The sequence below is a fragment of the Mastigoproctus giganteus genome, chromosome 2, assembly GCF_048544385.1.
Source record: "Mastigoproctus giganteus isolate SK-2022 chromosome 2, ASM4854438v1, whole genome shotgun sequence".
In the NCBI taxonomy this organism is placed as follows: Eukaryota; Metazoa; Arthropoda; class Arachnida; order Uropygi; family Thelyphonidae; genus Mastigoproctus; species Mastigoproctus giganteus.
In genome coordinates, this window is record NC_143576.1 from 209,233,277 (window position 1) to 209,250,916 (window position 17,640).

Here is a 17,640-nt window from a genome sequence, read left to right on the forward strand (position 1 = left end):
AGGTGGCTTCTACTGAGAAGGAAACGTAACAGATAAATTTGCTTTTAATAACAGTGGAATTATCTGCACCCTCATTTAACTGTTTATATATGAGTAAAATGTTCAAAAACAAATTAGTTTAAAAATGTAAATTAAGATGTTCTACTAAATACCATTATTTTACAAATGTTCTATATTTATTCAGGATATTTAAGGAAGTGTACAAATCTCAAACTATCAAAGATTTTGATATGAACAAAATATATAGGTATTGTAATGTAAACAGGGTAAATCTTAGGCATACTTTGTCTAAAAGATTGCTGTGAATATTTTAATGTATATAGGTTAACTTTTTAAGTTTCAGAGTTGTGTATATGTACATTATTTCATCAAGAATGTTTATGTGTGCATGTAAAGACAAGCTTTAGGAAAATTGCATTATAATTTACAGTAGATCAGATATGCTTGACAATCGATTACTCAATAATTGTTAATATCCACACTTTCCTCTCAGTGAAAAGCCACTCGATTTGCAACAAAAAAGAGCTGTGTACATATGTTTTTGTATAAATATTTTTATGTTACTCTGCCTCAGTACTTTGGAGTTACTGAAGTAATGTGTTTTACTAGTGCCATGTGTTGTCCAGTATAGTCAAAAGTAACAAGTTAGAAAACAGGGAGTGCATGTGAATTGTCGATTCATATGTGCAACTATTTGTAAATCTATTCTGTAATAACTTCAGTTATAAGATAACAAATAAAACAAATTGAATTTACAACTTATTGCTTAGTTTTAAAATGCTTTTTCTTCTCCTTTCAAACTCACATACACAAAATATGAAACTGAAATGATGTGAAAAATGCATTTTCTAACGGGGAAGGGGCTAGGTTTGAAAAACACCTTTTCCCAAGATTTTGAAGTGAGGAGGGTGGGCAGATGAGTGGATAATATAATAAAAAAACAAAAAAACCCCAGTTAATATGGGTACAGCAGATGCACACAGTTTATTCCAGTCATTATAAATATATCCATTGCATTTTTGTTTGGTGTCAACATTTACAGAGTAGAGGTTCATGATTCTGATAAACAGTCCACAATCATTACCATGCCTAAACCACCATTCATGAAAACATACATTATTTTACACATTTCAGTGTAGTTAAAAAAAAACTCAACTACTTTTACAAGTTTGTTTGTTATCAGTTATATTTATAACATAAAACACTTTAAATTTTTTTTATTACAATGAGTTAATCAAAGCTCCTATTATGAATTCAGCAGTAAATTCACACAACTTGCACCTCTGTTTTATTGGAACGGCAACTAAGAAAAGACAGTGGCACCAAATGTATTAGGTCATCGCTACTAATTACCTCAGTATTACACCACTTCTTGGGAAAGAAGTGCAGTGCTACTCCTTACTTAGCAGTACCTGACAATCTAGTGATGATTTTACTCAAGGTAAGAGATTCCAAAAGGTTTCGATTTAGCACATTAACTATGCACTACATCAAAGCTTTCTGCTTTCCAATTATGAATTCAGTAATAAATTCACAGGACTTGCATATCTGTACTGGCTAGACAACAAAAGTAAAAATAAAAATAAATTTATACTCTGACATTACCACAAAGCCAAAGGTGTTTACAACTAATCATTACTGTATTTAGCAGTCACATGAGTTCAAATTCATGGCCAACTGAATCACACATATCACTGCATTCCTGCATTAACTACCTGGCTATATCAGGTCTAAGCTTGCATTTTTAAGATAATTGCCAATAAAAGAAGGATGCAAGTCCTGTAAATCTGTTATTGAAATAATAAAGTTATGCACTCTGGTTTTGCAAAAAAAAAAAAAAAAACTCCAGTTGATTCTCATTTATTTTAGGTTTTCTAATAGACAGAACTAAATATTACAATCCCTAATTGTACTGACTCAAATACCTTTAACATTTTTAACTGTTTCCATTTCTAACTTTGGCAGATAGTAAATTTCCAGTAGTCAGCAGTAAAAATCCCTCCCTTCACAAAGGAGGGATTTTTTTTTTTTTTTTTTAATTGAAATGTGGAACTAATTTTCTAAAAATTAAAACTTTGTACATAATGCTTTTAAATATTAATATGTTATTCGTATTTTGATTGTTGAGTGTTAGAGCGAAACTGTTAAAAATCAAATCAGCATAGTGAGGTTAACATGCATAAACTCCTCTAATTTTCATGCTGTCAGTTATTATAAAGTGTATCTACAATTAACTTGTTAAGTTCGATGGGCAAGGATTAAGGATGCTTCCTTACCTTTCCTAATGGATCAAAAAGTTTATATAACATTATGTTAGGGCTTGAAAAAGTACCAAATACTTTATTTTATATACAAAGTAATTTAAAAAAAAATATGCTCATATGGCATTGGATGAATGTTTACCATGCTCCGAGCAGTATGGATAAAATGAGTGTGATTTTCAGATATTTGACTGAAAAAGAAATTAAATACTTCAACAATAATTCCCAGACAAGCTGTTGTTGTTTTTATTTGGTTTTTAGGAGCATTAGCAACTAAGGCCATATTGCTCGGGGGATATGCGGTGGTCATTCCCTGACCTTTCCGCATCCTCCATATTTGGTGGCTCACAGTCTCGAACCCCGGTCTAATTAAGAAGCGCGTGTTATGCACTGCTGCTCCTGCCCGCCTGGCTACAGAGACGCCTCCCAGACAAGCTGACAATTTACCAAGCTTGAGAAAACAATGCAAAGTTGCATTATTGTTTTCTGTTGTGATTGTCTAGGAACACTTTTGTCCCTCCAGTGACAGTGTCTGAGCCTTTAGAAATGACTGCTCATCAATACGTTGACCTAAAATAACTAATAATATCATTGCCCAGTAGGTATTCAAAAAAAAAAAAGAAAAAGAAAAAAAAACTCAAAGGTACTGGTTGTGGCTAGTTTCAGACTTGTCAGACAGTCTCAATTAACAATTTTTGAGCAGTGAATATATGTATCAACTCTACATGAACAACTAAGCAATGTGCAGGAGAAAAACTTTCAACTGAAAACATAACATTCATTATTGCATAATGCATCCCCTATTAGGAGGCTGCATTGGCCCAATGCAGCAATTTAGTAAAAGAATTTCTTTTTGAGAAAAATCATCATATAACTAGTTCTCTTCAATTTTGTGCTATATTTCCTCTGTTTTTGTGACAACTCAGTGACTGTCTGCAAAATAAAATGAGAAAGTTAAGAGTAAAGGCCAAGAGCATTCCCTATTTTAAAAATAAAATTTAAAATTACTCCTTGTTTTGAAGCAGGAAAAAGAAAACGAATATAAAGTAAGGCCAATTGTGGACGGTAAAAAGAATATACAGATGTTGCAAAATTAGCAGTTCCTGACATGATTAAAGTTTGACAACCAGAGAAAAAGGATTTGTATTGATGTGAATTCCACTTTGATAAAGCACTAGGCTAAGGGTATTTTCAACAATATCAAGGTGTATGAATGTCCATATACTGCATCTAAAATTATACATGAATGAAAAGTTTTGAAGAATTAAAAAATTTACTGTACAATGTATAATTTTTGCAAAAACTTCTCCAGTTTTTATATACGTGGAATGGATAACTTACTAAAATGAGTAACTATATACAATATGTATGGCCAAAGAAATTGTTATTTTTTACTTAACTCAGCAGCAGTGTGGTCCCAATCATAACAAACAAACATGGTCATGTTGGGCCTGACAGGCTCACCAGTTTCTTATCTCTATAAAAAATGTTTTTGGTTTCTTAAAATTCTCTCTGCAGTGACTTTTTTTTTTCCAAACAAATTGATTTCCATACTTATTACATGTAATTATTTACTTTTTTTTTTTATGAAAAATTTAATTTAAAAATGTTTTGGTTTTGCACTTATTTTCAACACAAAACTTTTATCAATTCTGTTGGGGGCACTATAAACACAAGGTTATTAGTCACTTCCACTTTTAAGTTCATAAAAACTGCAAATATTCCAACTAATGAATGCATGTGCACATATTACTATGTTTTGGCAATTAAATAAACCCAGTAATAAACAGGTGCCTGCCTACTTACGTACCTATCCATTAAGGATCCAAACCACAGTCCATGTTTTGACCCTGATGTACACCTTAAATAAATAGCAATATACTTCTTCACTGAAATGTGTTTTTTGTTTGGAGTAGTGTAATACCAAGGCAATTTGTGGCCTTCACAATGAGATCGATATATAAGTGGCAAGTCTAGTTTGTTCACTGCCATGTACACAGAGTACTACTTACTTACACATAAATAAATAGATTAATAATAGTAATAAGAAACCATTTTACATAAATGAGACAATAAAACATTTTATATAATAATTAAACATTAAACAAAGAGTACCTAATTTCTGTAGCACTGGTGGTAGCCACTTGGCAAGAAACATATTTATTTACATTATGCTAAAACCAAAAATAATAGTACAAAGCAGCAGGAAACAATTAAACTCATTAAGAAGTGCCTCATTTAGTAGCACTCACTTAATAACTGTGTATAAACAATAAACAGATATCACTTTCAAAATTTCTGAAGTAAAATTCTAAATTTAAGAAGCCATACAAAGGAAACCCACTATTCTTGAATTGGCAATTAACATACAACAGATATTTTTCAGGTGAACCTTTTAAGCCCCATGTCATAGCTGCTTGGTTAAAAGTGAAAGAAAGAAAATATACAATATAAGAAATAAATATGATGTATACAGACTGATATAATTAAAAATAAAAATTGATAAGGGACAAAAGGCAGCACAATCTTTCTGTGGATTGGTTATTCAAAATTTGAACAGCATGTTATAAACCCTCCTCTTTCCACAAACAGTGAAGTTTGCTATCCTCAGTTTGAAGCAACTGAGCAGAAAGCAGCTCATCAGTGGCAACCATCAACAGGACAGTCTTTGTGGTCCAAATAGTGGAGTTCAATTAAAGCTGTGAAATTCAGAACTTTGTACTGGTATGTTACCATAAGGTCACAACCAATCTTTTGTGAAAAATTTTTGTTGGAAAACATATTTAAAATTAAGAAAGACATCCAATCATGGCACCTGGCTTAATATCTGCAGCTGTCTGCATGTTATCTTACACCTTGTACATTCTTATAGTAGTCTTACATGGCCTTTGAGATTACTACTCTTAAGTTCATTTTGTAACTTCTCTTTTAAATGTAGACCTACAGCAACATCCTTAAAAATAAAAAAGAGACACATCTGTATCTCTTTTATTTACCTTTCTTGGTAATATCTATAGTATTACAGCTGGGCCTCGCGTAACGCGAGTTCGATTAACGCGATATTCAGTTAATGCTATTTGAAAAATGATACCACTTTTCGCCTTACACGATGCAAATTTCCAGTTAACGCGATCTTTTTTTTTTTTTTTTATGCGATAGTTGAAAAAGATTTGAATCGCGCGTTAAGCTTACCGCGAGTCGTACGGTCAATAAACAAACGTTTGCCTGCTTCCAGCCTCAGTATGTTCCATCAACCATCGGAAGAAGACGTGTTTGTCTCCTGCTAATAAAGTCAATGCAGACTTGCATTTAAAAATTCAAATTTTTAAATGAGCCAGATGAAAACATTACCGCCAAGGATTATAACGGTAAAAGAATTAGATGAAATCTTTCGCATCGCATAGAACCTCAAACAAAAGGTTTGATGTTCTCTGCGATATTTATTTCGCCAGGGCCAGAGAAGATTGTTGTTGGCCGTCGGAAATTGACTGATGAAAAGAGAAAGTCAACACTGTTCAAATATTTCCGCAACAGTAATTTCTTCATTGTGTATTTATGTCAGAGATTCCCAAAGTTTCTTGGTTCACGGCGCCTTTAATGTCTCAGTAATTTTTTCAAGGCGCACCCAGACCAAAAGAAATACCTAACAGTTTCGTTTAGTAGTTAGGTCCAAACAACTTAATAAGAAATGCTGAAACTGTGAACTACCTCGAGCTAGTAGTTCGCGCGGTGTCCGACAGATGTCGAGTATCGCTGTATTTCCCTCGAAAATTTAAAATATTCCGCGGCGCACAGTTTAAGAACCGCTGTTTTATGCAATAAACATTTAATTCCATAATTATTTTCATTATCTTTTACATTATATACAGTTAAAAAGTTATTTAAAAGGTATTTTTAAAATTCTTTATGGACATTCCAGAAGGTCAAGGACCAATTATAATTTTTCCTATTGATTATTATATTCGATTAACGCGTTTCCGTTTTGCGCGATGCGCTCGCGGGACGAATTAATCGCGTTAATCGAGGCCCGCCTGTATATAAAATGGATGTGAAGTGCTAGCTATGTACTTACTTCATCAAGCTTTTCTCCATTTGTTGGCATAAAAAAATAGCAGAATATATTTCAATATCTCTCAAGGACAGTAGAAGATACAACTAGAGCTCCAAAGTATGGTGAGAAAATAACTGGACTTTAAAATGTGGTAGTATTTTTATTTTTTTCAGATTTCTTGGCGGTATAAAAAACTTAGTTTGCCTATATGCAAGATGTGATCAAAAAACATTCAGACTGCTAAAAAAAAAAAAGTTGCATATATTTTACGTTTTCACCCCTGGATAATTATCTTATAAGTTATAAGATTACATGATAATTATCTTGTAATCTTATAATTTGTTTTACAAATTATAAGAATACAAGGGCTGTCTAAAAAGTAAGGTGACATGTTTTAGGAGGAGAAAATGTACTTCCCACAATAGTAAAATACACATGTATGTAATGTTATTTTCTTGTTACAGGGTGCTGATCACCTTTAGTGACATTAGATGGCTAAACCAAAATGAATGTCCATTTCTACATGCTAAGGGAACTAAAGCCCACAGAAATTCATCAGCAACTGTGTCTAAGAAATGTATTTTTTGGTGCAGTCAAAACTAACAATGCACATAGTGTTACAAATAGGAGTTGCTTGCCCATCCATCACACAACCTTGCTCTTGTCCCTTACAGGTATGCAGACTGCACTTGTGAGCCAAGTGCTTGAATGGATGAGAAAGTAATGCTAGGGCAGCAGGCTTAAATAACTTTAAGGGATATACCAGGATAGTAAACAATACAAGAATGCTTAGTCTGAACTCTGTCTATAATAATGTCAATTGTGTGGTCAATAAAATGGATAAGTTAAGTTAATGCTTACATAATAGGGCTAAAGGAAGCTTAGTGCTACTCAGAAATAGGGGACAATGAGTTTGAAGTTTGACTCTGGTATATATATAGGTAAAAGAGGAGGAGTGGGGTCATGCTTATCAAAAGCTGCCTGAGTATGACAAACACATTAACAGACTTGGAACTTATGCATGTGAGCATAGAACCCATATGGCATGAGGTAGTTGGTAAAAATAGGATAATGCTATTGACCAGAAGAACGTGAAAAGTAAGACAACTGCCTCTGTATGTAGATGAAATAGGCAAGAAAAATTGTGAATGCCTTTTTATGGATTATTTCAGTTTGCCCTTAGAGTGCACTCACTGGACCAAGTTTGAGAGGGAAACTCACCATGGAGGGAAAAAAATTTTAAATCAACTAGATGAATGTTATTGAGGTTGTTGAGGATAAACATAAAAAAGGCACCTGGGGTGGATGGGATCTATCCAGTTATATTAAAGGAGGCAGCAAAGGAAGTAAGCAAACCCCTAGCCATAATTATGAGAGCTTCTTTGGACTCAGGGGAGGTACCCATAGACTGGAGATGTGCAAATGTAACCCCAATTCACAAAGGAGGATCAAAGGCTGACACAAGTAATTATAGACCTGTTAGTTTAACTTCTGTTCCAGGTAAATTAATGGAGGCACTGGTTAAAGAAGCACTGCAGGATCATCTAGACAAGAATTCAGTTATAGCTCAGACGCAGCATGGTTTTGTTAAGGGCAGGTCTTGCCTGACCAATTTGATTGGATACTATGATGTAGTCACAAAAGAACTGGATGCAGGGAATAACTTTGATATTATATATTTGGATCTTAGAAAGGCTTTTGATACTGTTGCACATGGAAGACTGCTGCACAAATTGAGCAGTGTGGCATTGGAGGCAAATTGCTGCTATGGATAAGGGGATGGTTGAGTGGCAGAAGACAAAGAGTGGTAATCAATGGACACTGCTCAACGTGGACTAATGTTATTAGTGGAGTTCCTCAGGGTTCAGTGTTGGGTCCGTTGTTGTTTTCGGTGTTTATGAATGATATTGATGATGGGATATCAAGTTTAATGTCCAAGTTTGCAGATGATACAAAGGTTGGCAGGGTTGTGAAGGACACTACTGACGCTATGCTGCTGCAACAGGATCTGGAAAGGTTGAACAGATGGGCTGAGAGGTGGCAAATGAAGTTTAACATTGACAAATGTAAAGTACTACATATGGGAAACAGTAACCCCAGAGCAACGTATCAACTCTGCGGTACTACACTGACAGTGGTGGAGAATGAAAAGGACCTGGGGGTAATTGTGCAGGCAGATATGAAGTTCTCTGAGCAGTGCAGACTAGCTGCAAGAGTAGCTCATGGTGTCTTGTCAATGATATACAGGAATTTTTCTAGCAGGGATAAGGAGGTGATTATTCCCTTGTATAAGGCAATGGTCAGGCCACACCTCGAGTACTGTATACAGGTCTGGAGGCCTCATTTCAAGAAGGATGTAGAGCTGCTGGAACGGGTACAGAGAAGGGCAACAAGATTAGTGAATGGAACAAAGGGTTGCTCTTACGAAGAAAGGCTTAAGTTTTGCAAATTACAGAGTCTGGAGACTAGGCACCGGCGAGGTGATCTGATAGAGGTGTATAAGGCTTTGAATGGTTTGAGCATGCTCAATGCCAATGGGATTCTTCATCTTGCTCAGAATAATCACCTCAGAGGGCATAAATTCAAATTGAGGAAGGACAGATGTCGGATAGATGTGCGGAAATTTGCCTTTGGCCAGCGGGTGGTTGGTTGGTGGAACCGACTTCCATCACTTGTTGTTGAAGTTGATAGCCTAAACAAATTTAAAGCTCAACTGGACAGGTATTTCGAACGAACGGAGGGGTGAAATGGGAGTGGTGTGTTTTTTTTTTTTTGGCTGATACTGAATAAGCTTGCTTTCTTGCATCATATGCCTCTACTAATGCTAATGCTAATGTTATTTATTTTAACATGTTAAAGGAAAATATTAGGTTCAAGAATATGCTAGATGTGATTACCCATGAAACAGCAACATAGGGCTGACAGTACAGGAATCCTTAGCAGGAAGTGATCACAGAAAAATTCTAAGTTGAAGGATGAAAAGAGAGAGGGAGAATGCAATTATTGAAGAGCCTACATTTTTAGTTGCTACAGTAAGTTTTGTTTAACTAATCTGGTTAGCTATTTTGAGTCGCAAGTTGGAAACAGGAAATAATTTTGACACTGTTTCTTTGGACTTGAGAAAAGCACCTGACTCAGTCCCACTCTTGAAGGAGATTACTGTGAAAGCTGGAACATATTGGGATATCACAGGTAAGTTCTCTAGATGGCTACAAGACAGGATTTGGAGGATTGTGATTAATGGCTACCCTTCAGACTTCACACATATGAGAAGTGAGGTTTCTCAGAGACTGATGATGGAACCACTGTTGTTTCTCATTTTCTTAAACAACATTTACAAAGAGATATAGAGCATTATGCCAAAATTTTCAGATAATATTAAGACTGGAAAAGCAACAAATGACCACACCAGACAGCATTCCTTCTGGAAAACTTAAGACAGGCTTCTGTGGTGGCCAAATAGGTCTAATGTAGTCACTATGTTTTAATGCTACAAAATGCAAGATTTCACACTTGGACAGGAACAACCTAAAAACAACTCATACACTTTGAATTTGAATTAAAAACAGAGGAAGAAAGAATTTGAGGATAACAATCTAGGTAGACAAAGTTTTCTGTGCAGTACAGACAGCAGAGAGGGCCCATGATGTTCTAGTGAATATATATTGAAAATTTGATTATAAAGATGGAGAGATCATAATTAGATTTGTATAAGACAATTGTGAGACCACTTAAAATATTGTGTACACACAAAAAAAACAAAAAAAAAAAAACTTTAAATATGTGGGCTTGCAGACCTTGGTAACTAGACACCTTGGAGAGGATCTGACTGTTAAAATTAAAATAGGTGTCATAAATTCCAATTGGGGGGGGGGGGAAGAGACATAGATTGGATTTTAGTAACTTTTCTTTTAACCAGCCAGTTTTTAATTAATATAAAAGCTGCCTCCTTCAGTAGTTGAGGACAACAGTTTGGGGAAATTTACAGGACAGCTCGATTAGTACTTGTATGAGAAGAGAAACACCAATGGTTTTTTTTTTTTTTTTTTGTGTGTGGTGCAAAAGGCCTGGAGCATCCTTGTACCCCATGCCTAATATTATGTGCCTCCATTCATGTATCATTTCATTTTTCTATGATTAAATGTCTTTTCCTAAGTGTCCTTTACCTTAATCTTACTTTTTAAACAGCTTCATATTTTGCATCATGATTATATATGCTAATAAGAGGTATTCAACATGATCCAAAAAACAGACTGGACACTCCTGCAGCTAATCTTAATATTACTAAAGTTAATTTTGTATGCATAAATAATTATGTAGACTGATTTTAGAAAGTTGTCAATTATCTGATAACAGAAATGAAAAAAAATATTTTTATGGCATGAAAATGCAAAAAATTGGGGAGGAGGAAGCAAGTGATCAATTACTATTTAAAAAATAAGCCTTGAAATCCTGCAACAAATCTTAAGGGTTAATGAATGCAGAATAGCAAGACAGGAGACATTTTTCTCTCTAAGTAACCACCTTTATATCACTTTTTTTGTTCTCTGGCAAGAAAGAGATTGTTAGTAGTACATCGAAGTATGGTCTGATGACAAGTATGGTAACATTTAGTCAATAAGACTAATTAATTAATTAAATAAATAAAGACACATGGTATAAGAGTGGTTATTTAGAGAAAAAAATCATTTAATATCATTTCCAATTATATTAGATAGGAGACAGCATTACTTTCAAATAAATCAAGGTATGAATTAAACCTGAAAATTCACAAAATGAACATGAAAATTTTCCTAGATGTTCAGGCCTAACAGCAAAAACGTTAAATAATATTTAAATAAACTTCTAAAAATTTCAACATTCACTTTCCTCTAAACCCCTATCTTAGCTATTAATGAGGTTGGAAATGGATGTGACAAGTGAGATACATAAAAAAATATCAAACTTGTTGAATTAAACCAAGAGATGACACAAGCAATCAGCATATAATGTATAATATACACAAGCATGAGGAAATATTTTAGATGTTATCAATTACTAATTCTTTTTAAATGACCACAACTATTTACATAAGAAAATCTAGATCCAAAATGAGATATATATATACAAGGTATTTTATAAATGCCTTTGGCAAACGTAACCAAAGGATATATATAAAATTTCAAATGTTTATAAAAAATTGTGTTTACTAAAAATTTAGCAAACATTGCAACCATAAAATTACAGTTATCTTAGAACATCACAGGATTCTAGAATGAAAAAAAAAAATCATTAAATATATATATATAAATATTTATATATCTACAAAAATGGCACAAAATGGACGGTCTGACTTATGAACAAAATAATTTATGCATTTGCTGCCTGAACAGCTTCCAAAGCAGCAAAGGCCTCCACTGTCACATTCAAGATTCCAATGACAGATTTGCTCTTCTTAGCATCATAGACTGAAATATAAAAAATTACTTGGTTATTATTTGCTAAACTGTACTGTGTACAGTTAAGAAAATAATTTTAATATATTCAAAATACACTGCTGAGCAAAATTATGGTAACTATCACAAAATCCAGAATAATTTTTTTTAACTTGAGGTATAAACTGAGAAATGAGTAACAACTTATATATAGGGTATTCTGTCCTTCAGAATGAATTTTGCAGTGATTCTGAAGAAACCTCTAGTTACTCAACTTATTATGGGGGTAGAAACTGCACTTGCTCACATCCCAGAGGAGACAGCGATTGAAGTATGCTCAATAGTGGCCTCTGTTGTGCAGCATATACAATCCATGGCCTCCAATCTGTCTCAGATACAGAGAACAGCTCTTAATTCTCTGTGTAAAGAACAGCATCTTGTAATTTAATCAGCTGATATAGGATGTTGCACTTGTGGTTTTGATTATGTGCAAAAGATTTTGACTTTTCTACAGGACACAGGTTTATGAGACTGTTGGTAGTTCGTATACTGGAATATTAAAACATTTGGAATCTCAAATGAATAAACTAGTGTATTCATGGTTACTAGAAGAGAAGATTAGTAAATCTGTGCAATAGAGACTTCATGTCAGGTTACCAACTTACCCAAGATTCATAAACCAGGCATTCCTCTACACCCCACTGTTTCTTGTTGTGGCACCCCAATGTATGAACTTTCCAAGTACTTAGCTGATTTGCTTGTCCCTCTTATCACTATCACAGACTATACCATTAAAAGCAGTTCTCATTTTTTGGAGGTCATTAAGGAATTTAATATTATAGAGAGTAAGGCCATAGTTTCCTTTCACTTTAGTTTCCCTGTTCACATCTATTCCAATTCGGCCCACCATTACCTTTGTCAGACAGTTTTTGGACAGGGATTCCATGTGAGGAGCAGATCCTCACTCTCCATTAATGATATATTGAATATTTGTTTGTTTGTCCACTGCCTCAATGCTATCGAGGCAGTTTTAGGTGGGTCAGAAAACTGCTAGCTTGGAGGAGATTCACAGACTAAAAGATTAACAGTAGCCCCAGGCAGAGGTGAAAGTGATTTTGCACTGCTTCTATTGTAATAAGCAGCAGCCTAGAGAGCAAGTTGCTCGGGATTTCAAGAGCTGCTGGGAGTCATCAGGGAACAAGTAAATACATGGGCCATGTTAAGGTAACTAAGAGTAAGAACACGTGCATGTATACTTGCATGTACACCAATGCTAGAAGTATAGTAAATAAATCTGATGAATTTGAAGTGCTGATCAAGGCATCAAAGGCAGATATTTTTGGGATATCAGAGACAGTGTCACACAAATAAAAGCAGTGCAGAATTGGAATTTGGGGAGTACAATATGTACAGAAAGGATAGACAGGGTAGAAAGGGAGGGGGGGAGTTATGCTGTTAGTTAAGAAACACACAAAATCTAAGGAAGTGCATGCAGTTGACATAGGTGGACAGTGCAATGTTGAGTCTGTTTGGTGTAACATAAACACTTGGAAAGGGAAAATTAGAGTAGGAGTGTGTTATAGGCCTGATGAGTCTGATGAGTACAACAAACAATTGTACAGAGAAATAGGGTGGGCCAGTAAATCAGAATGTCTTGTAATGAGGGATTTTAACTTTTCCAGATATTAACTGGAACTTGTGGATTGGTCACTTGCACGCTAGCAGGACTTTTGTGGATTTATTGGAGGATTGTGTTCTACAGCAACATGTTCGAGAGGCAACCAGAGGGAGTAATACTCTTGATCTGATTATCAGCAGTGATTATTCATGCATTAAGAATTTCCAGATAAAGGAACCATCAGGTGACAGTGATCACAGTGTACTGATGTGGGATGTAACTACTATCAAGGGTAAAGGGAAGGGTTTTTGTTTTCATAGTGGTTGTTGTTGTTGTTATTATTTGATTTTTAGGAGCATTAGCAACTAAGGCCATACTGCTCCGGGGATATGCGGTGGTCATGGGCGCGAACCCCGGTTTAATCAAGAAGCGTGTGCTACGCACTGCTGCTCCTGCCTACCTGGCTACGGAGGCGCCTTTACATAATGGTGACTACAGTGGTCTCAGACAGTTTTTAAATTCTATACAGTAGGATCAACTGATGATGTTACCAATGGTGAATACTAAATGGGTAGCTTCAGGAACTTAATCTTGAAGACTACTAGGATTTTCATGCCAACTAAGAAATACTGTTCAAAGTTCAAGCCTAAATGGATGTCAGATGAATTAATGAGGCTTGTGGCAGAGAAGAAAAATGCATGGGATGCATATAAATTATCAGGCAACACAGATGCCTACTGCAGATATAAGCTAGTCTGTAATGAAGTCACAAAGGAGGTTAAGCAGGCAAAGGCAGATGGATCCTCAAGGACACTCTGCCATACAGCTTCCACCGCTGCGGCAGTGCGCTTAGGCAGTGCCATACAGCTTCCACCGCTGCAGCAGTGCGCTTGATCTTTCACTGAAATAGAAAAACCCAACGAATTTTACTCGTTGCTGGACATCATACATAGCCATTTTAATCTCCAAGGGATGCTCTATAACCTGTAAAAAAAGATTAAAAATGAACAAGTTATGACTTTTTCAAACCCTTCAGTCTTTCAGTGGCCACCTTGTATTAAAGGAAGCAAGCAAATAGCCATAATTAAGAGAGCATCCTTGGACTCAGGGGACGTACCCATGGAATGGAGATGTGCAAATCTGATCCCAATTCACAAAGGTGGATCAAAGGGCGACAATAGTAATTGCAAACCTGTTAGTTTAACTTCTGTTCCAGGGAAATTAATGGAGGCACTGGTTAAAGAAGCACTGCAGGATCATTTAGACAAGACATCAGTTATAGCTCAGCTACAGGATTGGTTTCTTAAGGTGAAATCTTGACTGACTACAGTGGTCTCAGACAGTTTTAAAATTCTATTCAGTGAGATTAACTGATTATTTAAAAACAGGAAATTCTAAATGGGAAGCTTTCAAGGAATCAATCTTGGAAGCTACTAGGCTTTTCATACCAACTAAGAAATACTGTTCAACATTTAGACCTAAATGGATGTCAGATGAACTAATGAGGCTCGTGTCAGAGAAGAAAAATGTATGGGTTGCATATGAATTATCAGGTGACAGAAGCCTAAGGCAAGTGAAGACTGATTCTGAGAAATCCTTAGCAAAAGATGCAAAGAAAAACAACAAAGATTTCTTTACTTATGTAAACTCTAGAAGGAAGGGGATGAACCAGATTGGTGCACTTAACATAGATGTTTCAACTATTGATGATCCTGCTCAGATAGCTGACAAACTGAATGAGTATTTTTCATCTACATTTACACATGAGGAATTCTGTACGAAAGGGGAGGGCAGGAGTTTACTAAACTCTAACAGGGAGCTAAATGATTTTGTAATAATGGACAGCAAAGTGGAGGAGAAATTGTTCAAGTTAAACATAAAAAAGGCACCTGGGGCAGATGGAATCTCTCCAGTTATATTGAAGGCGGCAGCATGGGAAGTTGGCGAACACTCAGCTATAATTATGAGAGCATCCTTAGATTCAGAGGAGGTCCCATGGACTGGAGATGTGCAAATGTATCCCCAATTCACAAAGGGTGTTCAAAGGGTCACACAAATAATTATAGACAGGTTAGTTTAACTTCTGTTCCGGGGAAAATAATGGAGTCACTGGTTGTAGAAGTGAAGCAGGATCACCTAGACAAGACTGCAGTAATAGTTCAGACACAGCATGGGTTTGTTTAGTGGAAATCTTGTCTGACAATTTGATTGGATCATTTGAGGTCATCACAAAGGAACTGGAGGCAAAAAATAATTTTGATATCATATACTTGGATTTCAGGAAAGCTTGTACTGCTGCACATGGAAGACTGCTTTAGAAATTGGAGCAGAATAGCATAAAGGGCAAGTTGCTGTAATGGATAAAGGGATGGTTGAGTGGGAGATGGCAGAGAGTGGTAATAAATGGACACTGCTCTACGTGAACTAATGTTATTAGTGGAGTCCCCCAGGTTTCGGTGCTGGGCCCATTCTTGTTTTGTGTATTTATCAATGATATCAATGAAGTATATCAGCCTTAATGTGCAAGTTTGCAAATGGTACAAAGGTTGGCAGGGTTGTTAATGACACTAAAGACAGTATGCTACTGCAACAGGATCTAGAAAAGTTAGGTAGATGGGCTCAGAAGTGTCAACTGAAGTTTAACCTTGACAAATGCAAAGTACTGCATATGGGTAGCAGTAACCCAAGAGAAATGTACCAACTGTGTGGTACTACAATCAGGGAGGTGGAGAATGAAAAAGACTTGGGGGGTAATTGTGCAGTCAGATAGGAAGTTCTCTAAGCAGACAGGCTGCCAGAGCAGGTCATGGGATTTTCTCAATGATATATAGGAATTTTGCTAGCAGAGACAAGGAGGTGATTATCCGTTTGTATAAGGCAATGGTCAGGTCACATCTTGAGTACTGCGTGCAGGTCTGGAGGCCTCATTTTAGGAAGAATGTAGAGTTGCTAGAATGAGCACAGAGAAGGGTAACAAGATTGGTGAAAGGAACAAAGCGGTATGCTTACAAAGAAAGGCTTAAGTTCTGCATTTCAGATCTGGAGACTAGGCACCTGTGAGGTGATCTGATTGTGGTGTATAAGGCCTTGAATGGTTTGAGCAGGCTCAATGCTGATGGGATACTTTTGCTTGCTCAGATTAAGAACTTGAGAGGGGCATAGATTCAAATTGAGGAAAGACAGTTATAGAATAGATGTGCAGAAGTTTGCCTTTAGCCAGCGGGTGGTTGATGGCTGGAACAGGCTTCCATCTGTTGTTGCGGAAGTTGATAGCTTAAATAAATTTAAGGCTGAACTAGACAAATATTTGGAGTGACCGGATGGGTGAAATGGGAAGCTGGTTTTTTTTTTTTTTTTCCTGATGCTGTATAAGCTTTCTTTCTTGCATCATATGCTTCAAGTAATGCTAATGCTAACTGTGCTATCGAGTATGGCAGTTCTTTATATAAGCAAATTCAAGGCACTGCTATGGGGGCATCAGTTAGTGCCCATAGCAGTGCTCTGAATTGGTTAGTCCTCTTCAAAAGCCTCCATAGTGCAAATATCACTATGGTTTGTTTGTTATTTGGTTTTTAGGAGCATTAGCAACTAAGGCCATATTGCTCCGGGATATGCGGTGGTCATTTCCTGATCTTTCCGCATCTTCCGTATTTGGTGGTGACGGGCTCGAACCCCGGTCTAATCAAGAAGCGTGTGCTACGCACTGCTGCTCCTTCCCACCTGGCTACGGAGGCGCATATCACTATGGAAGAATTTGAAGAGGATGCATTTTTGGATTTTACCGATACAGTCAGACTCTGGCATAGGTGGTTTGATATTGGCGGTTGTTCTACGAGGGTCAGAGTCACTGCTCTCCAGTACCTTAATCCTTTATCTCCATTTATTGATTTGATCACTTTTTGATCATTGTCCACTTCCACCTTTGTTGATCCAAGATAGACATGAACAATGCTCTGCCATTTTTAGATGTTTTAGTTTGACACACTAGTTATTGTTGAAATCCCATGAGCCAGGACCGATTTAAAAATTATAATTCTGCACATGCCCCTGGGCATCTACACAGACGGTCAGAGCATTGTTCAACCATGCACACTCAACATTGTGCTTCTATTATGGATAAGAGGCTGGTGTATGCCAGAGTTAGATGGGAATTATCCAAATGTGGTTATTCTCTTCATGTTTTGGATAAGTTCCAATTACAAGTTAACAGTCCCTCCCCCATAGAGATGAAGTTTATTCACTGATTGCTATGGCAATCCCCACTTTTTGAGTGTATCTGCACATCTTTCCAGGGTG

General features: G+C 36.2%; 1 protein-coding gene across 1 annotated transcript in view; it reads right to left on the bottom strand.

Annotated features, from left to right (window-relative positions):
- Positions 1-11,638: 11,638 nt before the first annotated feature.
- The window catches only part of LOC150090019 (protein fantom-like), a 38,743-nt gene continuing 32,741 nt past the window's right edge, over positions 11,639-17,640 (bottom strand). The window contains exon 5 of the mRNA XM_090390150.1: positions 11,639-11,759. Within this exon, the coding sequence (XP_090246276.1) occupies positions 11,662-11,759 (98 nt within the window). The 3' untranslated portion in view covers positions 11,639-11,661. The remainder of the gene's footprint in view (positions 11,760-17,640) is intronic.